Source organism: Myodes glareolus, chromosome 9 (assembly GCF_982192425.1).
Source record: "Myodes glareolus chromosome 9, mMyoGla1.1, whole genome shotgun sequence".
Taxonomy (NCBI): domain Eukaryota; kingdom Metazoa; phylum Chordata; class Mammalia; order Rodentia; family Cricetidae; genus Myodes; species Myodes glareolus.
Window position 1 is genome coordinate 96,937,206 of NC_142034.1, and position 25,803 is coordinate 96,963,008.

General features: G+C 46.3%; 1 protein-coding gene across 2 annotated transcripts in view; it reads right to left on the reverse strand.

Moving 5' to 3' along the window:
* Positions 1 to 1,910: 1,910 nt before the first annotated feature.
* The window catches only part of Adcy9 (adenylate cyclase 9), a 117,810-nt gene continuing 93,917 nt past the window's right edge, over positions 1,911 to 25,803 (reverse strand). For both annotated transcript variants that reach the window (XM_085694648.2, XM_085694649.2), the window contains exons 6-11: positions 23,632 to 23,734; positions 20,850 to 21,058; positions 16,267 to 16,426; positions 14,027 to 14,175; positions 10,749 to 10,790; positions 1,911 to 6,035 (exon numbers count right to left, since the gene is read on the reverse strand). In XM_085694648.2, the coding sequence (XP_085550774.2) occupies positions 4,844 to 6,035; positions 10,749 to 10,790; positions 14,027 to 14,175; positions 16,267 to 16,426; positions 20,850 to 21,058; positions 23,632 to 23,734 (1,855 nt within the window). In that variant the 3' untranslated portion in view covers positions 1,911 to 4,843. The remainder of the gene's footprint in view (positions 6,036 to 10,748; positions 10,791 to 14,026; positions 14,176 to 16,266; positions 16,427 to 20,849; positions 21,059 to 23,631; positions 23,735 to 25,803) is intronic.

A 25,803-nucleotide genomic window follows, 5' to 3' on the forward strand; every position in this document is an offset into this window, starting at 1 on the left:
CTCCGGTGCTTACTTCAAGATAAACACTTTCTGGCTGAGCCACCTGCTCAGCCCCAAAAGTGGATTTTTATGTTATGTGCACTTCTTTTTTCCAAAGGAAAGAGGCCACAACTTTAATCAAATTACTGAAGCCTCCTGGAGTTAAAAAAAAATAAAATATAAAGAATCTCCTGCTTTTGATAAGTGAGGTTTCAAAAGACATTTGGATTGCTTAATTCCGGTTTCCCTAGACTTGCAGGCTCAGTAGAAGAGACTTCCACAGGTTTAGTTACTCAAATACTAACGACTCTTTAGAGTCAGGCTTTTACATTTTTTTTTTTAAAGCAAAGACACATACCTGGGATGATTTTAAATGTACATGTAGATAATATGCAAAAAAGAACTTTTAAAACACCCCCTTTCCCTTGCCGGTTCCTCCAGTCAGCTTCTTTTCCCAGGTCCTTGGGGTCTGATCGAGGCGGCCATAACAACAGTGTGCGTCGGCAAAGAGAAGCAACCATGTGCAAAAGAGGTTGGAGGTGAAAGAAAAACCACAAATGATAAGTTGTACTGCAGAGATTAGAGGCTGCCTTTCTGGTCTGCAAAGATGTCTAAGTCCCCACGCGCCCTCTGTAGCCTAAGAGCACGTTCTCGTGAGACCTTCCACATTTGAGGAGGCTCCTGGGGAAGCACCCTGGTCAGTGAGGTGTACGTTTTCTCTCAGCGGACTTTTATGTCTTTATGTTGCTCACCAACCAACACTTGACCAGCCAGGAAAAGCCTTCAGGTGAAGAGGCTCTACACCCTGAAAGAGCTATGCTTTGGCTGTAGGCTTAGAGGCACTGCAAACCTTTAAAGATGTGTACAAATGGCACGTGAGCTTTTCTGGGGAGAGATTCCATAACGTACATACAAAGCCAGGGTCTCACATAGCCCAGGCTGGTCTTGTGTAACATGAGGGCTGGCTTGTTGGGGTTTCTGTCCTGCCCAGTACCCCAAAGCCGGGCAAGCCCAAAGAAAATCACACACAGGACTCCATAAGGTTATAAACTGATTGGCCCTTAGCTCTGGCTACTTATTAGCTCTAATAACTTATGTTACCCCACCATCCTTATCTATGTTAGCCACATGGGCTCAGTACCTTTCTCAGTGTGACGGCTTACATGTTGCCTCTTCGGTGGTCTGCACAGGAGTGGCTGAGGGCTTCCTGTGTCCCAGAATACTCCCAGTCTCTTTGCTCCACCCCTACGTCCTGTCTGGCTTTCCCGCCTATACTGCCTGCCTGACCAATCAGCGTTTTATTAAAATATGATTGACAGAATACAGACAATTCTCCCGCACCAGTCTGGAACTCTGTAGCGAGTCTGACGCTGAACTCCTGATCTTCCCTTCACTACCACCTAAGGAGCGGAGCACAGGTGTGGTCACTAAGCACAGTGAGTTCTGCACCCAACAGATTCTGAAATGGGGCCTGGAAGAGCAGGACGCAGCAGCATCCTGGCCCGCACCAATCACCCTGAGATGCGCGCATCTCGGTCATCTTTTCAGAAAGCCTGTTGTACTCTCTTAGTCAATCCCTCCACTGAGACGCTGCACAATCAACTCTGAATGAAGCGGGGGAATTGTTACCTGTGCAGTGTGTCCTACAGCCCTATTTGTAATGGTCTGTGTGGAAATAAGTATTTCTCAGCTAAAGTTGACTGCCGTAGGTGAATTCATCAATATAATAATAATAAAAATAATATTGCCCCAGAAACTAACAAAACTGGAATTTTGCTTTGCTTTTTCGTATTTTTAAAGCCATGATGGGAATGAAAAGTAAATCTTCCTGTTTTGGCCAAAAGTTGCAGACAATACAAGGGGTGGGAAGAGGGCGGGCCTAATCTGAGGTCGTGTCAAGCTTTCCAATGAGGAAATACCATGAACCAAAGTTACGTTTTAGAATATTTTAATATCCATTTTTTTCACTGGATGCATTTTGAAATTCTTAGAATTAACAATTTAAAAAGAGCAGAGCAAAGGAAACATGGAAACACAAGTTGGTTCTTGCTAATTTAATTTCAGGATCTATCATGATGCGATTTTCAAAACAACCAATCAAAAAATGCTGACCTTGAAAATCAAGAGATTTCAATGCAGACTTCTCTTTGGAAAGTACCAGTGCCCACAGCCCAGGTGATGGTTGCACACTGCCTTTGGCTCTGTGTCATGTGCAAATGTGCAGGTGCAGTCCCCAGGAGTGAAGCCAGAGTGAAGGGAGCCATGCGCAGGTGTGGCACAGTCTGTGGGGCTCGTCAAGCAGTTTAGGGGCTTATAACTGATGCTCTATGCTCATCTGCGTGGGATAAAATTATGTGTGCTTGATCATACTGATGTATAAAATCGATCTGAGCTGGGTCCGAGAAGGGAAGAGCAATTGCAATGCCAAGCAACTATTTACACACATTCAATTCTGTAGTATTGCTTCCTGCCCTAGGTTCCTAAGAAGTATTGCCACCCGAAGGACACCGAGTCCACTGCCTAGAAGCCCAACTGTCTCCAGCTGTTTGTTCAATGCCAACAGACCAGGCTGCGCGGCAGGTGTGCTGCAGAGCCCATGGTTCTGTGTTGAGGTATGCTTTGGGGCAGGGAGCTGGAAAGGCCTCAGGGGCCTGGCACCCTGAAAGAAGAATGTCTGTGGTTCTTCAGGAAGGCTCAGGGTGTTTCCTAAGAGCATTGCATTCTGCGCGAGCTGCCCTTCATCCAGGGCTCTGTTTGTACAATGACCAACTGGATTACCTGCTCAAGGCCAGTGATTCTCTCCAGGTGGTTTGCAGGTCTGTGGTTAGGGGGTGGGCTGGGAAAGAATCACAAATGCGTTTGTAGCAGAAAAAGGAAGAAGAGTTTGGGAGGGAAAATGTGCGTAGAGATGAACTTGGTAGAGCACATCTTTACCAGGACTGCAAAGACACTGACAACCAGCCAGCTCCTCAGCTACGCAGCCTGGAGGCGGAAGAAGATTGGCACTCAGAGACTGCAAGCCCTAATACTGACAGGCAGAAATCCTACATGCCCTAAATCCTAGTACAAGGAAAGAATCAGGTAGTGTTTTTAAGAAAAAAATATCTGTGGCATTGTACAAGAATACATTCTTTAGAAGCAAGAGGTATTGTCACAACTGTCTGTTCTTCGAGTTGGAAGACCAACAGGGAGCCAACTGGGATGGAAAATCTCCCAGTCACTAAGTCCACTCCGGGACCTGGCATGGCTGTGATGCTAGGGTGGCCATCTCAGGTATCCCCAGGAGAAGTGGCTGACTAGAACTAAGATGTCACCTCGCTAGCATCAGCAAGTTCTGTCTGTCTTTGGGCATTAGTGACAAGAGGATTCAACTTAGATGTGACAATTATACAGTGAGGTTTACCAGTGAAAGGACACACCACAGGGCATGGCATGAAGACCCCCCACTAAACAGAGCTGGCTCTCGGTGGCCTCTGAGCTGCACACCAGCGTCACCTGGAAAATGACGACAACAGGGCACCTGTAGCCTGAGCTCCATTCAGCACAAAGTGGAGACTCAGCATGGAAAGACACAATTCCAAAAAGGCAAGCAACCAGGAACATGAACACCATTTTCCTTAGTGTCTCCGTGTCTGGCTGTCTGCACCTCCTTTGCTGGTTCTGTCCCACTTTGCTGCACTGTAAGAAACCCTTTAGAGAGTCTGACTTGGCCAGCGAGTTAAATCCCACCACAGATCGGCCTGCACAGTTCAACAGTGGGAGGACTGGACGAAAGGGCTGCCGAATCCCACTTGGAGCAGAGCCAGTTTTACTCCGGATCCCCACAAGGGGGAGCAGCACCCTGGGCGGCACCGTGGGCCACAGTGGATGAGACATGAAACGCTGAGGGACATCTTGTCATTGGTCTGTTGGGTCCTCTGCAAACTGCCCTGCCCACTCCATTTCCCTCGACCAAAACTACCCAGTGCCCCCTCCCCATAATACACGTTTTGACAAATAAATAAATAAATAAACGCAACCCTCAGATGGCTGAGTGTCTCCCTCAGGTGAGTCGGCTTCTGAGACGAACGTCTTCGCTCTTGGCTGGAAGACCCCAGGAGGGTCAGGATGAAACACGGCTTTGAGATTCCTGAGGCCTGGTTTGTGAGCTTTGTGCCTGGTGAGTATAGGAAATCCTGGCCTGCGTGCAGATGAGCCCCTGAAACTGCCCAGTGTTCTTGGGCCACAGGACTATGGGCCCAGGTACCCAGAGATGCCAGGAGGGGGCTTGCTGAGCTTCCCAGCCCTGCTCCCCCTTTATAGCCCCTCCCCCAGATGAGTTACTGGCACTTTATGTCAGATTCATAAATGCAAGTGTGTGCGTGTATGTGCTTAGAAAGGCCAGGTGACTGAAAACACTATTACATTTATAGAAAAAATGAACTGGAAAACACTGTATGAGGAAAAAAACTTGTGAGAAAAGGCAATAAAAATGGTATCTTAACCACAGCTTTTTTTTTTCTTGTTTTCTTTTTTTTTTTTTTTTGTTTTTCCCTAAAGAAGTCAAATAATACCCAGGGCCATGATTCCACCAGTGGCCTTGGCCATAGACTCAAGGCCAAACCCTGAAGGCACTTGAATTCCTCCACAGCTGAACGGATCCCCCAAGCTGGGGGCAGGCTTCCAGGAAAGGGAGAGAAGGAAAGAAGAAAGGGTAGAAATGGACCCTGAATAACTGTGATCCACACAGAGATCAGGGCTGAAATGACCACATGACACCACATCCGGGAACAGAAACTGAGGTGCTAGAGGGCACGCCAGCCTGTCAGTACAAATATTATTGTGTGTGGATGAACGGAGCACCTCGGCAGCTCGCCACGCCGCCTCATACACTCTTTGAGACATTGAGCTTGGTGAGTTCATTGGCCTCTTCTATTCCCGTGTCTTCACACTCATCCTTTCCTATGGCTTTTCCAAACCGAAACCTTTCTTCAGCTTTGGCCGGCTCTCTCCAGGGTCTCTTACAGGACAGGTGCACTTCTTTGGCCTGTGTGTTGTCATCCGATCCCAAGGAAGACTTGTCTGAGTACTGAACAGAAGGCACCAAGTTGGCAATCTCGTCCGTGGGAGACCGTCCAATGCTGCCGTCTACCTGCACACGGATGTCTGGGGAGATGGACAGCTGGTGCTGGGGCACGAGCCCATTGTCCATGCATTTTGGGTAAAGGTAGGTCTTCATCTGCCCTTTCCCCTTGACGTTCACAGTCCCGCGATAGTCAAAGTCATAACCCATCTTGCTCAGCACACGGTAGCTCTCTTCGCTCACCTGGATGCGGCACTCAACACCGGTGGTGTCCATCCTGCTGGCAATGTTGACAGTGTCCCCCCAGATGTCGTACAGCAGTTTGGTGGTACCTATGACACCTGCCGTCAGGGGTCCATGGTTAAAGCCAACCCTAAGCTTGAAGTTGAACCACAACATATTGTTGTTGAAGTCATCAACCACACGCATCATCTCCTTGGCGAATTCAAAGAGAATGCGCAGATGCTCCTGTGGGTGGCCACCCTCCTGACACTGGGCAGTGTTCAGCCCCGATGCTGCCATGTATGTGGCCCCAATGGTCTTGATCTTCTCAATGCTGCTATAGTCTGGCTTGCTCAGAAGCTCATCAAAGTCACCTATCAGCTCATTGAGGACCCGGTAGCATTCCTTGCCCCCTTCATAGTTCTCTTCGTAGAACTCACTGAAGTTGACGATGCTGGCAAAGATCACTCCTCCACTGTCATGGTTCTTGGAGTATGTCTGGGAGACTTTCAGCTGCTCAGCCACGTGGTAGGGGATGATGTTCCTCAGCAGCCAGTCAGCCTGATCCCTCATGCTCTGGATCTTGGTGCGGTGCAGATCAGCTTCCACGTCCCCATGGTAGTGCAGGCGGTAGCTGACCTCGAACTCTCGGTTCAGGAACCAGACCAAGAGGAGCAGGAGAAAGAAGGTGAGAATGAGCTCCTTGCCTATGAGGCTGGCCGGCCTCCTGCTGTCCTGCAGCAGTGAGCTGTTGCACGGGTTCCTGCCGACACTGGGGAGCAGAGAGACGAGAAATGACAGAACTGCTCAGAACACCTCTACGGGAGTGCTCCAAACCTGCTCAGAACACCTCTATGGGAGTGCTCCAAACCTGCTCAGAACACCTCTAAGGGAGTGCTCCAAACCTGCTCAGAACACCTCTAAGGGAGTGCTCCAAACCTGCTCAGACGGTGAGAATGCTTTGCTCAGGGTGGCTGAGTATTACCCTCGCGAGGCCTGAAAGCAGCCTGGTTATTCTGCAGGCTTCAGGGACACTTTTGTTTTATTTACATTTGATTTGGTTTCTTGAAACCAGGTCTCATGCAGCCAAGGTTGACCATGAACTGCTGGAGGCTGGCCTTGCATCTATCCTCCTGCCTCCATACCGACACGACAGGCTTGCAAACCCGGACCACTAAGCCCAGCTGTAACTGCTTTATAAAAGAATTCATTAGATTAAAAAAGATCCTTTCTTTCTCCTCAACTATTTCTTTTAGAAAATCTCAACCTTATGGAAACTTTAAGTTTCATAAAAACAAACACTCGGAAGCTCTTCACCTGGATTTAACAACTGTTAAATGTTGCCTCTCTGCTTTTCCTCTCAGCACACACACAGACACAGACACACTGACACACACAAGTAGTTTTTCCGAAACATTTTGAAAGTAAGTTGCTGGTCTAACTGTTTTAGTGTGTATCTCCCTAGACAAGACCATTTGAGACAATCTTAGCATTTTCAAAAAGAATACGAGATGTGTACACTTGGTGACATCTACTGCACATGGTGAGGGTGTCAGTCAGCACAGAGTGGGACAGTCTTTCCTCTGAGGTGACACATAGCTCTATCCGTCATGGCTGTGGAGGAATCTAAGACAGGGATGCACCATGCTCATGCTGAGGGAGCTGCAGTTACGATGAAACATAACATTTCAGGGAACATTCCTGTACCCTCGTCTTTTTTTTCTCTTTTATTCACAGTCTTTTATTTTCTAAGTATAAATTCTGATCACAACTAGAGACTAATTTACACTTAGAATAATTCGATTGCCTGTCATCATTTCTTGTAAAAGCATCTGTGATGTTACATAATGTTTCTTTCTTGAGACTTAGAAATTTACAGAGTTGAATTGTGTGTTCTCTACATTCTTGGGAACTATATCCTCCTTTGCATATACTGGGATTATTGAATAATTTTAAATGTTGTGCATTTAGAATTTAACTAGACATTCCCAAGAACTCCTTTTCAGTGCTAGAGATTGAGCCCAGGCCCTTGCATTTAGGCAAACGTTCTCTAAGTTATGGCCCCAGCCTTCAAACCATTCTCCTAGAGGCCACACTTCCTGGATTTGCTACACAGCTAAGGCTAACCTTGAATTTCTAATCCTCTTGCTTCCACTTCCCAAGCATATACCACCAAACTCGCTTAGGCTTTTTTCCTCTGTTAAAATACTGCATGCGCAATCATAGAAAAATTTGGGGAAAAGGTAAAAATTTAAAAACTGATTCATCCATTGTCCTACTACCCAGGTCAGTTAACGCTAACATTCCAGTTTCCCTCTTCCTCCCTCCCTCCCCTTCTACTTTTAGAGTAACTGTGACTATTCAGTTTCTATCAGTTTTACAAGTTAATGCATTTCTAAACTGCCCGAGGTAGGCTGTTAGATTTTATGTAATGGTGGACTTGGTGACTATGTCCATATAAATGGATAGAAAGCTGATGTGTCCTCAGGTGAGATGGGTCTAGGATACAGAAACCTTAATTCCTTAGCCACACTATTTAATTAAAGTTTTACTGTTACCTCTGACATAAGGGTATTTAAAAATAATGGATTTGGGAAGGCCTGGTGGCACACATCTGTTACCCTAGCACTTTGGAGGCAGAGACAGGAGTGGCAAGAGTTGGAGGTTGTCCTTGAGTACACAGCAAGTCAAGGCCAGCCTGGGCTACCGAGAGCTTATCTCAAAAAAAAAAAAAAAAGACAAGAAAGGAAAGGAAAGAAAGAAAAAAGGAAGAAGGAAAAGTAAACTTGAGGTCACTGAGACTCCCCAAAGTGCCGTCACAAAAGCCCTGCCGTTGGACTGGCCCTGTGGGCTGCCCTGGTAGGACACCTGGAGAGTATGGGGGCCTCTGGCAAACCACACCTTCCCAGCCAGGACTTGGTGCCAGGTCGGCAGGGGAGGCCACCACCCTTAGAAAGACAGGGACTGGGGAAGGTTCCGTTATCCTTGGGTGACAGCGCCAGCGGTCTCTGGCTGCACAGGCAGTGCAATTCTTGCTGACCACACACTCTCCCTCCAGGCTTTGTACGTGGTCTGCTATTAAGTCAGCTCACCGGGAGGGGCCCCTGAGAAAAGCTTCTCCTCTGCTGACCCCTGCAGTGCGCTGAACCCTAGAATCCAGCGAGGCTGGCCTGGGGACCTGGCATGGGTCTCACAGCTCAGCGGTTGGGAACGGGACAGAGCTCTCTATGGTAGGATACCCATGCTTATTTGTTTTACTTATTTCATTGAGACAAATGGTAATGCCTATGATTCTCAAACGCTGAACAAAGTGACCACTTTGTTTAACTGACTAAAACACATTTCAGTCCAGCCTGAAGTTCTCTGGCTGGCTTTTAAGCAGAGCTGGGAAAGGGTCTGAGCTGCGGAGAAGCCAACCCTGTCTCGTGTGAGCATGGCTTGCTAGTATGGGGCTAAGTTTCGTTTTGCTTTTTCCAATGTTGTGCACTGAAGAACAGCAGGCTCGCTCCCTCCTCACTTGCTGGCCTCAAGCCTGCAGTAATTCTGCTGCCCCAGTTTGCTGGGGGACTGAACTTAGGTCAAAAGAGCTGGCAGCAAGCACCAATGAACTTTCTCATTGGCCCATACCTTTAAAAACACTTTATTAGCGCGCGCGTGTGTGTGTGTGTGTGTGTGTGTGTGTGTGTGTGTGTGTGTGTGTGTGTGTGATAAGTGAATGCATGTGTCAAGGTCAGAGGGTAAGTCTGTGGAGTCGGTTCTCTTTCTGTGTTAAGCAGTCAGTGTTGTACTTTCCGAGCCACTGTGCCCTATATCAGATTTGGTTTTATTAACACAGGGTCTCAGGTCACTCAGGCTGTCTTGGAATTAATTCACTATGTAGCTGAGGATGACCCTGATGTCCCCCACTTCCCAAGTGCTGGGATTATGGCATATGGCGAAACAACCAGCAATTCTTACTCTAAGATTATGGACAAAGGTGGGCAAGTCCAGTTCTAGATTCAAATAGCAAAGGTCAGTTTTCAAAGGGAGACTTTTGGTGTGTTAGTTTTCATTTCCATTTTGAGACAGAGTCTTAAAAAAAAGTTGCTCAGGCTGGCTTTGAGCTCACTCTGCAGCCCATGCAAGCTTTCCTGCTCTCTTGGCCTTCTGCATAGCTGAGATTACAGGTTTGCACCATCAGGGCCCAGTCCAAAAGAGGAATTTGAGGAGAATAAATGTAAGAGTCAACTTATAACCGAATACTGGGACATTAAACTATGAATGGGAGTTAATAATAATGCATGTCTATTACCATGCAAAAGAGGGGCTTTAAAATAGAAAAATAAACCAAACAAAGAGAAAGCAAGAGGCACTTGCGGCTCTAACTAGCGAGCAAGGCAAGGCATCTGTGGACATGTGGGGTCTATTAGGGCTGCACATACAGGACCACACTGTCACTTGTCTCAGACTCACAGCAATACTCTTGCCTCAGCTTCCAGAGTGCTAGCATCACAGGCTTGCACGGCACGGTCGGCATCGTGTTACTACTTTTCGAGGGCCCAATTTAAGCTGAGTTGAAGATCAGCAGAGAACACTGGCACATCATGTTCAGTGCCCTGCGTTTGGGTCCCAGGATTGGGAAATGTGGTTAATATGTGATATATTTCTTCTGTGAACTCTGAGTACTTTGTCGAAATTTCATCTCTGTGCGCTTTTTGTCTGTTTTGGCTTTCCTTCCTTTCCTTTTTAATTTGTCATTCATTATTTTCCTTGTAACCTATTTATTATTGATAAGAATGGAAAATTATCTGTCTTAAGAGGTATGAAAATTAAAATTTTTATAATTGTTATACTTTAAGTATTTATTTTTATTTTGTGTTATGCATGTCTGCATGTATTAATACAGGGGCAGGTGTGGCTGTAGATATGAATGTACACGGCACACATAATTTTTACCTGTTACCCTTCAATTTATTTAGAATTTACTTTTATGTTTAGCATAAAGCAAGGGTTAAATATTTAATTTAAAAGTTCAAATATTAATTATTTCAAATATCTCATTAGATTACTTATTATCACTGTCTGTGTGGCATGACGAGGTCATGTGGAGAGGCCAGGGGAGTTGCTTTTCCAACCTTTCTGAGGATCAAGCTTTTGCTTTTCTCACGGCACCTTTAACAGAAGAGCCATTGGATGGCTCCAAGTCAAAATACTTTAGATGATAAATATTTTTCTTTGATTTGTGAGAGTTCCTACATAACGTGCTAAAGTCTTGCATAAAATTAAACTAACTCTAATAAATGACTTAGTGACCACTCAGTTTCCCAGTAAGATACAACTGTGTCTGGACACTTGAACACACAGCTATTGCTTGCTTTCTCAACCTAACACACACAAGCACGCACACACACTTGTACAGTTTATTTGGGGCATGTGTGCCTTCAGAGACAGAATGGAAAGATGGCTGCTCTCACTTATCAGACACATGCCCAGCTTGAAAACTTACCTGAAGTTCTGTGCTGTATCCAAGGGTGACATCACCACGGAACTGGAAAGATAATGTATAAAAATATTACAAAAAACAAAAAAGACATTATCAAAATCAACCCAAGGGTCTGGAGAGATGGCTCAGGGGTTAATAGCACTGACTGCTCTTCTAGAGGACCTGAGTTCAATTCCCAGCAGCCACAAGGTGGCTAACAGCCATCCATGGTGGGGATCTGATGTCCTCTTCTGGAATAGAGGAGTACATGCAGACAGAGCACTAATCTAGGTAAATAAATAAATAAAAATCTTTAAAAATATAATGCAAAGTTTTAGTCCTTGAAAGCTATTTAAGATAATAAAGAAAGACAAGTTAGTAGTTAATCATCTATAATAATCAAACTTGTAGTCATGTTAGGTATGTTTTCAAGGTTAAACAGAGAAATATTTTAGACAGATAGCGGGACTTCAAACACTTCTCTTTGGTAAAAGGAAAGGCAAATTTAGGCTTTTGTTTACTGCCTGACAAGCACTGAACCCTGATAATTCCAACAACAACTGGAACTGGGCTGTAGGCTCAGAGGGCCCTCCATGTGGAGGGGGTCTTGGTTCGAGGTAAGCTTCACCTGCTAGTTCCACTCCAAAACCTGCTGTTTGCATTATAGCAGGAAGGCAGACGGGAGGCCGCTACTTTGTCTCTCTGGATCACAAGCCAAAGCTGGGACTAACGGTCACCGTTAGTAGTTCACAGCATCTGAAGTTAAAGGCTGGCTGAAGTATGGTTGAAGTCCATACTCTCTGTAGAGAGCATTGTAATGGCCAGGAATCCAGATGCCCCACAAAGGCAGAAGGCAGCCTCAGTTCACTTAACGCAATTCCTAGTCACAGCCTCTTATTGGCTGGCAGCTCCGCTTCAAATTCCCTTTTGCTCTTGGTTTGCAGAGAACACGAATATGTTCCACACTGCTATAAAACGGTGAGGAAACCGAGCATAGAAAGTCACACTGCTCACGGATCACCAGTGCCCTCTGATTACCCGAGGACACAGCTAATAGTGCTGAGCAGTGTTAACTAAAGCGCTGGTCCACAGTGACAGCAATGACACTCCTAAGGGGCCCCTGGGAAATATGGCAGTCTCTAGTCGTGATAATAAGTTAGGGAGCAGGAATGCCAGACATGTTAGATGTCCTGCAACATATAATGGAGAAATGTCCACTGCAACTTTTAAACAACCTGTCCACCCTGGTCACCGCGGATTTATAAACAGGTGGTTCTCTACTGCACCTGGGAAGCACCGCCCTAAGGAGTTATGAGAAAGGCCTGATATTTAGATGTTCTTACACAGACAGAAGATTAATTGGCTTAAGAGATCACGAACTGTTTAAGTACTAACTGTGAGCATTCTGCTATCCTACTCTCTATTCCATTTCCAACTATGTACTTAGCGGACAAAGCCGGTTGCTGGTGTAACAGGAAACTTGAGATACATTTTAGCAAACTAAGAACAAAATATGATGCACCTGGTGGAACCTGCAGCCAAAAGCAATCTCAGTGCTCTCTGTCCACATTGGGTGTTTTTATTTCACTTTGTTGACTGGTTGCTTGCTTGGTTTGACTGGATGAGGCCTCACTCTGGGGCCCACACTACCCTCAAACTTGCTGTCTTTCTGTGTTCACCTCCCCTTCACCAGTTCTGGGGTTACAGGTGTGAACTCCATGCCTGGCTCTTAACAGGGTTTAAATGTCCCTCTTGTTTTGCAGCACAGTGAGAACTGATCCTGCCTCCAGAGGTCCATCATGTGACTCCAATTCTTCTGTCTACATCACACTTTCTCCTCCTTAGCCCCTGCCAGAAGTATAGTTTTTATTTTTGTTTTACCCATGAAACAGGGTCTCATGTAGCCCAGAAGGCCTCAGACGTACGGCCATAAAGGCCTTGAACTCCTTCCAAACCCTCCTTCTTCTACTCACCGTGTGGTGAGACTATGAGCCTGTGTCACCAAGCTTGGTTCTTCTAGTTTTTTTGGACTTTTTTTTGTTTTGTTTTTTGCTTTTTTTTTTGTTTGTGGGAGTGTTTTATGCTTTAAAAAAGTTTTATTTATTTATTATATATGCAGTGTTCCATCTGCATGTTTGCCTGTTTGCCAGAAGAGGGGACCATATCTCATAATAGATGGTTGTGAGCCGCCATGTGTGCTGGGAATTGAACTCAGGACCTCTTAACTTCTGAGCCATCTCTCCAGGTCCAGTTTGTGCTTTATGTTCATTTGTTTTGTTTTGTTTTTTTTGAGACAGGGTTTCTCTGTGTAACTCTGGCTGTCCTGTAACTTGCTCTGTAGACCAGCCTGCCCTCGAATTCACAGAGTTCTGCCTGCCTCTGCCTCCTGTGGGCTGAGATTAAAGGTCTGTCTCTCCACCATGCTCCCAGAATTCTCTTTTAGTTTTTTTGAGACAGAGTCTTGCTATGCAGCCTAGGCTGGACTCAAATTTGAAATCCTCCTGCCTCAGCTTCCCGAGCACTGGGATTTCAGACCTGCATCCCTCTGGCTTTTCCTCAGCTCTTTCATCATCCTGACTCTCATGTGAAATAACCTCAGGCCTTTCTTAGATCCCAGTTCATGAAAGTCAGTATCCTACCACAGTCATGTGTCTGAGAGGCAGGCACCCACGGACGTCTGTATTCAAATATATACAGGTCGAGTTCCCAAATCCAAGCAGCTTGGCTCATGCTTGTGGAATTCTGAATACATGCACACAACTGACGATGTAGGTATCTTTTAGGGACAGAAACTAAGTCTAAGTCCAAAGTTCACTTGTATTTCAATATATACATGTTATACACAAAAACTGAAAGTAATGTTATACACATTTTTAAATAATTTTGTGCATGGATCAAATCTTGTGGACCCCGAGTTATCACACTTCTGGCAATGGAATCATACCAAGACTCAAAATTTTAGATTTTCTAGCATTCAGAGTTGAGGCTTTCAGATTAAGGATGCTCCACCTGTGGTTCGCTGTTGTAAATGGTTTTATCTTTCTCCTATCATCCTTATGGCACTTTATTACTTTTAGGCTTTTTTTTTCTTTCTTTTTGGGAAGTTAGTCCTGGGACTGAACTGAGGGCCTTTGCAGGCCAGGCAGGCCACATCCCCAGCTGGTACTCTTTGGGTACTACGTGTGCTGGAAGCTATTTCAAGTCATGATGGAAAACACATCACACAGCACTAGCACGGAGCCGTTGCTGAGCCTAAGAGATGCTAGGCAGGGAAGGCATGAGCTGAGAGTGCGGTCACGTACCTGTCCTGGCACAGGGAGATGTAGAGCAGAAGCAACGGCCCAGCGCCCACAATGGTGGCAAGGGAGGATCTCATCCAGGAGCTGAGCTGGCAGAAGTTACAGTAGTGCACCACGGCCACCAGCACCGCAGAGCCCGTGAACATGGTGGACTGCAAGAGAAGGCTCTGTTAGCGGTCTGGCCACCTCCACAGTGCTCCCATCCTGTCCGCAAAAACACCCGTGCTCTGTCCGACATCAAGCATCTCTGCTAACACTTGTGATGCTCGAGTGTAGAGTCCCCCAGAGACGTGTGAGTTCTGAGTTTGAAACACTCCGTCCCCAGCTAGGGGCGCTATTCTGGGAGGTTGTGGAATCTTTGGGAAGTAGAGCCTAGCAGGAGGAAGTGGGTCTCTAGAGGGCAGGGCCTTGAGGTTTGTAGTCTAGTTTACTTCTTTTCCCATCTCTGCTTCCTGTCTCTCCGAGCTGTAAGGAGACATGGAGCCTCAGCCAGACTACTACAGAGCCATTTCTTCCCCACTATACACCCTGAAGTCCCAAGCCCGAACCAATTCTCTGCCCCTTACAATGTTTCTCATCACACACTGGGTCACGGTGACAAGAAGCAGCCATAAAACATACAGAGGTCTTTCTCTGGGTAACTACCAATTTTATATACAGACCACATGTCTGTCCCATAGCGCAGCACATGAGGTTATGTGTCCGCACTGCTAGGAGAGTATTCCTCCAGGCATGTAAAATGACACACAGCAGTTTGACGGACAGAAAAGGGAAGCTGCTTACTGGGACCCTATCACTGTGGGATCAGTCACCGTCCTTAGTCCTGCTATGAGCACTGAGATATGAGCTGATGCTAAGACACTAGATCCCCCTAGTGTAGCATGATTAATGAAAACCAAGAGACAGTTACTGGGGTTCAACCTGAAGATCAGAAAAGCAAAGCAGTCAAGTCACTAGAGAGCTCTTACCTTTATGAAATCTTCAGACTGAAAGAGAGCGAGTTCCTGTCTCATTCCACTTTATATTCCTTTCTGGTGCTAGGATTAAAGGCGTGCACCACCACCACCTGGCCTCTATGGCTGACTAGTGTGGCTGTTTGCGTTCTGATCTTCAGGCAAGTTTTATTTATTAAAATACAAATGAAATATCACTACAGCCTGATAGCTCTTCTCACGCTCAGACATACACTGCAGTGGAGCTCAGCCTAAAGGCCAAGAAGCAAATCTTTCCCATAACTAGCTCATTCTTCATGGAGTTAACTCCAAAGCTCCTTCCCAGAGCAGCAGCAGCTGATCCAGGTGCCTGTCAGTGGCTGTAACAGACAGGCATATTGTCTTGAGAATGGGCTCATGGGGCAGAAGCCTCTTTATAAAGCAGGTACAAATGGGTGCACTGCTGCAGGGCTCCGTCTCAGTACATCCTTTACACCATTAGGCTGGGGATGTGACTCCATGGCAGAATACCCGCCACATATAAGCATGGTCTTGGGTCTGAGCCTCAGCATCCCCAGAATTAAAAAGAACAGTGTGACAAATGAAAATTATCATAAATAAAAAGGCATTTAAAGACTCCTAGGCTTCCAAACACCATAGCTTGATCTAGTTTAGCCGCGCTCAGAACTCCTATATAATCACACAGCTGGACAAAGCCATCCAATGCCAAGCCTATTTGCTATCTGCCATTATTCACTGAGCTCTGAAAGGGAAAAACAACCTTCACGTGATCTTAGCAAAATGGCTGAAAAGTATGGCAGTGAAATCAGAATTGTTCTTTGGGTATACTTCTGCACCATTGTAAGGCCAAAAGGCTGAAACTCAAGTCAAGATTGCCTGTAATTGATCTGAAACTTGATGGATACTAAATGAGGTTGGAAAAGCCTTGTACTTTTCCGGCATAGCCGTAGGCAGCTCTACCCTGCCAAGTTTTTGTCTGGTGTGTGTATGTATGTGTCTGTTGACATAGGGTGTTGTATATACAGTCTAGACTATCTTCAAATTCTATGTAGTTGAGGATGATCCTGAACTCCTGATGCTCCTGTTTCCACCTTCCAAGTGCTGGGCCACAGGGATATGCCACCACGCCCAGCTCATGCTTGGTGTCTGAGGAGGATGGCTGGAAGCAGGAACAGAGGGTACTCTTTGAGGACTTGTATGTCATCCCTATCCCAAGAAATCAGACTTAAAGTGAGAGAAGGCACTGGGAGCCTGGAAAGCACGGGGAGAAGTTGGTATGCTGCTACTTACATGTATGTTTGTCTCGAACTCAGAGGTGATGTGTGAATAGACAGCCAGGGCAGGGAGAGAAACCAGGACGGCCCCTATGCAGTGTCGAGGGAGCCAGCCAGCGATCCATTCCAGCGACCGTTTCGTGCACGTCATGACATGCTCTAGGAAGAACACCATTCTGGGACACAGAGGGCAGAGGGTCAGGACAAGAGGGCTGGCGCACCGTGTCTCAGCTGTCCCATGCTGCAGTCTCTGATGCTGGGGGTGAGGGATGCATAGGGCAAAAGACTGTACCCCCTAACTTGTCGATAAGTGAGTGAACTGGCTATACCCAGATCTTCAAACCCAACTGTAAAGTTACCTGCTCCATTTGGGCAAAATACACTTATCAAAAACCTCTGTGGGTCTGTGAAAGAACAGTAACAACTCCAAATTAAGTCCCCTGTAGGTCAGGAAGCCCTGAACAGGGCCCATCTGGAGATGTTCTATTGAGCCTTTTGTGGTCATAATGGGAGAGAGTTGTTGTTAGTAGGCAGGGATAGAGATGCTTGCCAGGGTCATACAGTGACACTCCACTGGGACCCACAAAACCATTTCTACCACGCTTTTGTTTCCCAGATGCCGGGACCTGAATAATCACACAGAAATCATATTAATTTCAACACTGGCCAATGACTTAGGCATATTCCTAGAGAGCTCTTACATCTTAAATTGACCCATTTCTATTAATCTATGTATCGCCAAGAGGTTGTGGCTTGCTGGTAATGTTCTGGCATTTTTCTCCTTTGGCAGCTACATGGCATCTCCCTGACTCCGCCCACTCTCTCTGTATCTTTGTTTGGACTCCCTGACTAGACTTATTCTGCTAAGCTATTTGCCAAAACAGCTTTATTCATCAACCAATAAAAGCAACACATACTCAGAAGGGCATCCCACATCAGGTAGGTGGAAGAGGACACTGGGATCTCAGGATGGAGACTGTCTTTGGCTTGTTGCTGAGGGTATGGACAGGCTCGCTGCCTTCGCCTCTGGTCAGGAACCACTGTGGTGATCAGTAGCACAGGCATCTTGCACGTGCCAGAACTTGCATTTTTGGTTTTAAACCCTAAACAGCTATATTGACTACGCTTAGCCATAGCCATGACCAGCAATTCCCTACCCTCTGGCCATTTCCCACAGTGATTCAAGTACACTTTTAGGATCCCTGAGCTGTTCCGGTTTCCTAAAATCTAAATGAAAACAGAGGCCTTGGAACATCATTGAGAAAAACCACAGATATTCTCACAGGTGGGACTCAGAGCCCAGAGACAGGAAAACAAAGGAAACTGAGCCCCAGTCAGGAGATGGAATGCTCAGAAGACTTCACCATGGTTCCCAAGATAATAAGTTTTAAGGGAAGGCCAGTTGGTCTCGGTGCTTTTCCCAGGACTGGGGTGGAAGGAGAAAGCTCCGAGCTTCCCTGGGGTCCTATGTAACCCACCGCGTACATCTTTTTGACCTGGTCTCAGCCTCTCCTAGCCTTTGCCACCAATGACACTGAACTGTCCACGTAGGAGTAAAGTGATCAGCTGGCTCACCAGACTCCTACAGAGTGCACAGATAGGAACACTTCTCTGCAGCTAAGCTCAGGTGGGATTAATTCTTCCAAACTGGATATGAAGGGACAGGGAACATTGATCAAAGAGTTATAGTAGAAAAGTCATAGGGATCAGGAACTTGAGGCTTTCAACACAAACCTTGACAGTGTGGGTGTAGGAGAGTATACACAGGCATGAGAGGTTCTGGGGGGGGTGACATAAAAATCTTCAAATTACATTGTGATGATATTTGTACAACTCTTTAAATTTGCTCACTTTAAATAAACTCACTGATTTCTACATTTTTTTTTTTGGCAGTACCAGGTATTGAACCCAGGACCCTGACTCCACCACTGGGCGACCCCACCCCCAGCCTCTAAATTCTTTATTGGAATGAATGAGTTTATTGCATGTGAACTATCATAATAAAACTCATTCTATTTTTAATTTTTGGTTTTCTGAGATTGGGTCTCACAAAACTTAGACTGGTCTCAAACTTGGCAGCTTGCCAAAGAGGACCTTTAACTTCTGGTCCTTCAGTTTCCATTTTCCAAATGCTTGGGCTTATAGGTACATACCACCATGCCCGGTTACATGTTCATTTAAAAAATAAAAGGAAAACAATCCAGATCTGGTGGCACAGACACTCAAGAGGCCAAGGCCAGAAAACCAAGAATTCAATGCTGGCCTAGGCTACTTAGTGAGACCCTGTCTGGAAATATAAAGAAAAAAGACTGGGTGTGTATCTACCTCAGGATATGTCACTTGCCCAGCACGTGTGAAATCCTGGGTTCAATCCCCAGCACCACCAAAACAACAAATACAAAAGAAAGAAAAAGAACATTTAGAGGCCGAGGCAATTCTCGGCTTGAGTTCTAGAGAAGTAGTTCTGGCAAGATTTGTGTGTGAGCCATTTCTTAGGATGCAGGTGAGTGGGGGCTGGAGCGATGGTGCAGACACATCATTCCAACTAGGGCTGAGGGCAATCTCTGTAGCTCAGAGGGAACCGCAGGATGGTGGGTAAGAAAGGAAGGAGGTGAGTGTCCCAGCCAGCCCACCTTAAAGGAAGGAAAGATAAATATGGAAATCTCAGGGCCAGATCTAAGCTGTTTGTTTTGTTTTTTTCTGCTTTGGGGTGTTGCCATTTCTGATTTAGCTCAAGCTCCGGGGGCAATTATCAGCAGACTTAGCTAGGTTGAAGCATGGCAGGGCTGGTCAGGGTAGTAGGACCACTGTCAGAGTAGTCAGGAGGACAGCATCTTTTAGGATGAGTATACTTGGTAAGTGAAAGGCTCTGGGCACCCACACCTACTAGAAATGGCAGAGAGTTATGGGCTTCCTAGAACCCTGGGCTGTTTTATTCTGCTATATGCATAGATCATGGTCTTGCTCGGTCATCACCATAGAAACTTCCTCCTGCAGTAGATGGGAACACAGAGACCCACAGACAGACAATGTGAAGAGGATCACTCAGTCCTAAATGGGATGTCTGGGGCTGGAGAACTGCTCAGCGGATAAGAGCAGCAGTTCTTCCAGAGGTCCTGGGTTCAATTCTCAGCACCTACATGGCGGCTCACAATCACCTGTAATGAGATCTGGTGCCCTCTTCTAACCTGCAGACATGCAGGCAGAATATTTGAACACATAATAAATAAATAAATAAATAAATAAATAAATCTTTAAAAAAATAAATGGGATGTCTTCACAAAACCCCTCTCCTCAAGGGTCAGTGAGTTATGTAGAACAAGAAGTGGAAATATTGTACGAGCCACAGAGTATAGATGATTCCAAGAAAACCGTGTCTTCCAGATACAACAGGACTGGTGCACATATGAACTCAGAGAGACTGTGGCAGCACGCAGCATGCGTCTGAGCCAGATGGGATCCCAGATCCCAAAGCTGAGAAGCAGACAAGTGGACAGGAGCTCCCATCCCTAACCAAGAAGCTATCTTCAATTGACAACTGCTTGCAAAGTAAAACTTATTTTCTCCAGGGGAGTCTCACTAGGCATACAAACCACACTTCAGGGCAGGCCCCATGCCCAGCAGTAGATGGCCAACACACAAAATCATTGCTACTTTTGTGTTACCTGTGCCTTCTCTTTCTTTTGACTTGTTTGTTTTCTAAACAGAAAGAAGAAGGAGGCATGGAGTTGGAATTCGATGGGTGGGGAAGATCTGGGAGGAGATGAAGGAGGGGAAACTGATCAAGAATATATTGTATAAAAATTATTTTCAATTAAAAAAATAAAATGGGCTGGCTATCTTTTTATTACTGAGCTGTATGAACTTGATATGTTACTGATTTTAGATCCTTGTCACAGATGTGACCTATTATTTCTCCCCACTCTTAGGTGGGTTTTGTTTGTTTTGAGACAGGCCTTGTGTAGCCCAGGTAGTCTTGAACTTGCTAAGTAAACAAGATGGCTTTGAATTTCAGATTCTCCTGCCTCTGTCTCCCAAGTGCTAGGATTATAGGTGTGTGCCACTATGCCAGGTTTCAATGGTATTCTTTTTAACACAACATTTAAGAACCTTTGTAAAGTTCAATTTATCTGTTTTTCTTGTTGCTTGCACATTTGGTGTCATTTCTAAGCAAGTGCTGCCTGTTCCAAGCTCAGACATTTGACACAACTTCCTCAACTGGGCTGGGCTGGCTCCTAGGTGAGCAGAGACTGCTCTGCTCTGCTGCTGCCTGTCACGTATTCCTGTTGCACTTCTTCCTCCCTTTCTTCTTTCTGAATTTCTCACTTCTCCTTTTAATCTCTCATTTAGGAGACCCAGGGTCCATGAGGCATCAGCTGGGCTGCACAGGGACTGACCCTCTCTAGTGTCCCACCTGGGTGGAGTGAAGGTCAGTGCCTGCAAGGAGGATGGAATGGGGTGAGAGGGAGAAACAGAAGTGCTGTTCTCTTCAGATGCCTGTCCCCTGTGCTGGTTAATCAGTTTTGCCATCAACTGTGGAGCCAGAAGGGGGAGCTAGAGGCTAAGCATTCGAGAGTCACTCCTCCAGTTGGTGCATACCTGATGGACACTACTAGGGACAGCACCTCCAGCAGCAGGTCTGCACCGAAGATGGCCAGGGCAGCGGGCGGGGGTGGAGTGGCCGTGGCTCCGTACTTTAGGAAGCAGGTGATGGAGAGGATCAGGAACACCTTGGTGGACAGAAACACATCCAGGAGGGAACTGAAGGTGGCGCTGGCAAAAGTCTTCACAGGAGAATTCTTTATGACCTGGTTAGAGCAGGAAAGGACAGGGATAAATGGACCCACAGATGGCAGGAAGTACAGTGTGAGGGTCAAGACCAGGCGCTCCTGACCAGGCATAGGCTGGTGCATGCTCCAAGTGGATCATCTCCTCATTACCGCCACAATTAAAGACAAGGCAGAGGATCATACAGCAGCAGACTGAAAGGCAACAGACTCTCAAACACATTTGCAGTCACTTAGAAAGACAAGTTCCTGTCCTAGAGACCAAGAGTGCACATCTGGAAAGCCGTAGGTGACAGAGGTGTCAGTAATTGGATGGATGAGAGGGTCAGCTTCACGGGAAGACAGGCAGATAGGAAAGCTGCAGTGGTGGGGAAACGTCCCCATCTGTGGAATGGGAGCATAGAACCTTTATCAAGAGAGCCTTCCAGGTGGAGATTTTTTGTTGTTCCTCCAGAGGACCTGGGTTTGATTTCCAGCACACACATGGATGTTAAAAACTATCCATAACTCCAGTTCCTGGGAATCCAATATCCTCTTCTGACCTCCATGGGGACACGTGGTGCGCACACATATACACATGAAAGCAAACACACAAGAAATAAAATAAATGAATCAATTTTTTTTAAAGAGATAAAGCGTGTGTGTATGTGTGTGTGTGTGTGTGTGTGTGTGTGTGTGTGTGTGTGTGTGTGCGTGTGCTGCTCTGGGCTAGCTGGGTGTGGGTGTAGGGTGGACATGAAACAATGCCTGAAGGGAACTGGCAGCCTGATCGTGGAATGCCAAGCGCAGGAGACAGGACACTGTGTGATAGACAGGACACTGTGTGATTTACTGAAGAGGCGCATGCGTGTTGCCAGGAAATTAGGAGGAGGAAACTGCTACCACAAGATGTGTCCAAAGCATGACCAGTTCCAGACCCCTGTAGGTCCTCACGGTGGCATCATCTCAGTCAGGAGGAGGCGCCACTGCTCCTTGTGTGTAGATGGAGGCTAAGAGTGGCTACCCCCAGGGAACCCAGGGAACCCAGGAATGAGAGTCAGATAAGCTGACTCCCAAGTGCATCCCAGGTCTGTCTTAGGATGAAGAGAGAATGTCTAGACAGGGGCTGCAGAGAAAGGACGAGAACAAAGCACACTGCTGATGGGGCTTTGCACTCAGCCTTGGCAGCAGGGGTCAGGGATGAAGGGGCTGGAGGTATGTGGGAAGGAGAGGCTCTCAGTTTAGTGCAAGTTCCTTTCAGACCAAATTGGCTCGGTTCCTCAGCCTTAGATAGACCCCAGGAACTGTGCAAGATGGGAAAAGTCAGGACTTGGCCTTGGGGAATGAGAGCACTGGTCAGCCCAATGTCAAACCTGAACTCACCTGAGCAAAATGGACATAGGCTCTGCAGATGGCCTCGGGCCTGGCCCTAACTTCTGAGGTTCCCTAAAAAGACCTAAGATCTTGGAGGTGAAGCTGCCGCTGCCACAGTGCCTCCTCTGCAGAGACACATGTTTGTCATTGCTCTCTCTCTGGAATCTAATTTGCATTCTGGGATATGAGTAGCCAGGGCTTGGGCAGAGAAGACTCAGGTCAGCCACTGGTCGGGGGAGGTCCTTCATTCTCACCTAAATACCAAGGTCTCCCAACTTTTCCAACTCTTGGACTAGAGTGCTCAGGCTCAATACTTCTTGCTTTAGGCAAATACCTGCAGGATTTGTGTTTGGAATGTTGGATGACACTCACTGTCCAGTGAGGGACTGACAAGGCAATAATTCTAACCACATAAAGCAAAGATTACTCATGTCTTATACATCATGAGTTGGACATAATCAAAATGAAGATTTGCCCAATAAGTAAATGGAAGCTGAATGAAACCCCTCTTGGTCCTGGGGTCCAGTGATGGTGCCCTTTTCGCTCTGGGACACTCAAGTCAGGCCAAGGGAAAGAGAGCTCCAGTCAGGCTCCAGGTTCCTCCATTCATTCCTTCCACGCATGCCTGCCGAGTATGTCTGGTGTGTGGGCTGTGCTGGGATTTAGATAGCACAGAAACAGAGAGCTGAGTGATAGGTCCAGAAATCATAGGATTCCAACAATGGGGTGCACATGAAGAAGAAAGAAGGCGCAGAAAAATAAAATCCAGCTGGCGTCAAGGATGGCTTCTTGGGGAAAATGATGTGTAGGCAGAGAGGAAAGTTAACCCCTTATCTCAAGGGCTCTAAGATGGTGTAAATATGAACCCCATATTCTGGATGGAGGTACAGACCTCCTGATTTTTTTGGTCCCATTTCAGAGGGTTGGAAGTGACAGCACTATGGGGAGAGAAGTGTCATCAAAACCCAGAACAGGTGTGGCCAGGCATCCTTCCAGGGCAGGGGACAGCCATTAGACCAGAAACACCAGCTATGGAGGAAGCAGTCTGGAGGGATGTGGCATGGCTCTAAGATAAAGGAGCATGAAGAGCCTTGGTTTTCTCCCTGGCAAAGATAAATTCACATACAGTTCCAAAACAGGGCTTCCCGGTTGTGGGAAATCAACACTGGCCTTCATTTTCCTGTCACTTGGTAAAGCACAGATGAACAGTGTCCCCTGTTGAGGTCCCAGGAAGAACGTACCTCTTCCTGGTAACTGGTTCTGTAGGATCGCTCCAGCTCCGGATCCAGGAAGTTCAGGCTGAACTGATTGATGGGTGGCTTGAAGAAATAATCTTTCATCAGGCTGGAAGACACAACCAACGCACCCTGTCAGCCAGCAGAATCAGTCTCAGATGCCTCTCCCTGAGCACATCACCAAAGCTACCTCCGAAAGCCACTGCGTGACAGGTGCTGTTTCCATCAGCAGACCTTTAGGAAAGCCCTCTGGGTCTCTAGACACAACCAGACACTGCTTCCCTTTGTTAGGGATGACAATTCACCACGATCACAACACTCGCTATTAGACCCTGCTTCAGAACACAGTCCACATATGCAGGACTGCAGGACAGAGAAGGTGGCTCTTTCCTCCTGTAAGACATCTTCTCAGAGAGCCAGCAGATCTGGCAGATCTTGTCACTGACAGGCCTTCCACTGATTCGGAGGCGTCAAATGAAGGCAGTTCCAAAAGCTTCCTGTCATCCAGAATATTGACAGTAATTACACCTCAAATGTAACAAGTTGTTACTACCAGTCGGTGTTTACAGCTGGGGTAATTGTGGGGCTATTGTCAGATACTCAGAGTGCAGGTGAGACCTGGAAAGTGATCGTGCTCAATGATTTTAATAGCTGAGAAATCAAACCTGATTTATGTGACTCTTTTATTCTTTTGTGGACTGTCAGCATATTGTAATGTCCTTGTTATGATCTGGAGAATTACTATCAATTTAAGGGAACACTAGTGTGATTTCAGAAGATAATATGGATATGGGTATACTCTCTCTCCCATATCCAGTAGCCATCAGCCGGCTATCATGTAAAGCAGGAGGAGAGCCTTAGATGTGGTGTACAGTGCTACCCTTCCTCCTTTTCTTGCTGCAGACTGGATCCTTTTCTGTGAAGAGTATGCAATAATGTATCATCTCAGACTCAAGAGAGGGACGTCTGTTTCTGCACACTGCTCTGCCCGCCTTTACAGTGACAGAGGGAAAACAACACAGCAGCTGCAAAAGGCTTTTGGCGCCTACACTTCAGCATTCGAGTGGCAGAATCGACACTGTTGATGCTGTTTGGCTGTTTTGTAACTAATATTGGGAGTCCCTGCTTCTGGGTCCCACAGAAAATGTAAAGACAACTGCTTGGAGGCACAAGAGAGTAGTCAGAACTGCTGGCCGGACAGGGGAAGGAAGCCAGGCACAGTTCTCACCTTTAACCTTCATTTGGTTTTTCCTAGAGACAGACATGAGTTAGTACCACTGGCTAACCCTCTGATGGAAAAACCTGTAATCCCAGCACTCAGAAGGCCAAGGCAGGAAGACCAAGAGTTTAAGGACACACGGACTATAAATAAGACTGGGGCAGGGGCAGGGAGAAGAGAAAGGAGGAGAGGAAAGGCAGGGGAAGGGGGAGGAAAGAGGCTCCCCCCTTAAGTACTGGAATCTTGGGTTTGCATCACCATTCCTGGCTCTAGAATTCAGTCTTAATGGCTTAAAAACTAGAAAATAGGGACTGGAGAGATGGCTTTGCTGTTAAGAGTACTCACTGTTCTTCTAGGGGACCCAGGTTCAGTTGCCAGCACCCATATGGTGGCTCACAATCATCCGTAATTCCCACGTCAGAGGATCTGATGTCCCCTTCTCACTTCCACACATGTAGTACACATAACATATACATGCAGGCAAAACGTTCAAACAAATAAAATAAATATTTAAAAAAATTGTTAACCCCAAAATTAGACAATATAGTTTGGGGGTGACTACAGATAAAGAATGAGGTTATAAATCCCAGAAAGTAAAAGGCAGGAAAGAGGAAGCCCAGGTCCTGCATAAAAACTGTTTTCATATCTAATTCTGACTCCTGGAATTGCATCTTACTTGCACTTGAGAGGTAGACTCCAAGCAGCCCAGTTAGAACTAAGAGACATTTGAATTCAGCTAAGTGAACTGTTTACTGAGACAGAAACTTAGTGTTCTTCAAAGAGATACAATGAAATTCAGATTTTCTAAGGGTCACACAGGATGTCAGCACAATACAATGTTACTAGGCTTGCAAAGAATGGGAAAACACAATCCCACATAAAAGAAATGTAGATGAACATTGTAGATGAACTGAAGACTAGAGAGAGTCTAGGGCAACAGGGCAGGGACTGCTAATTCA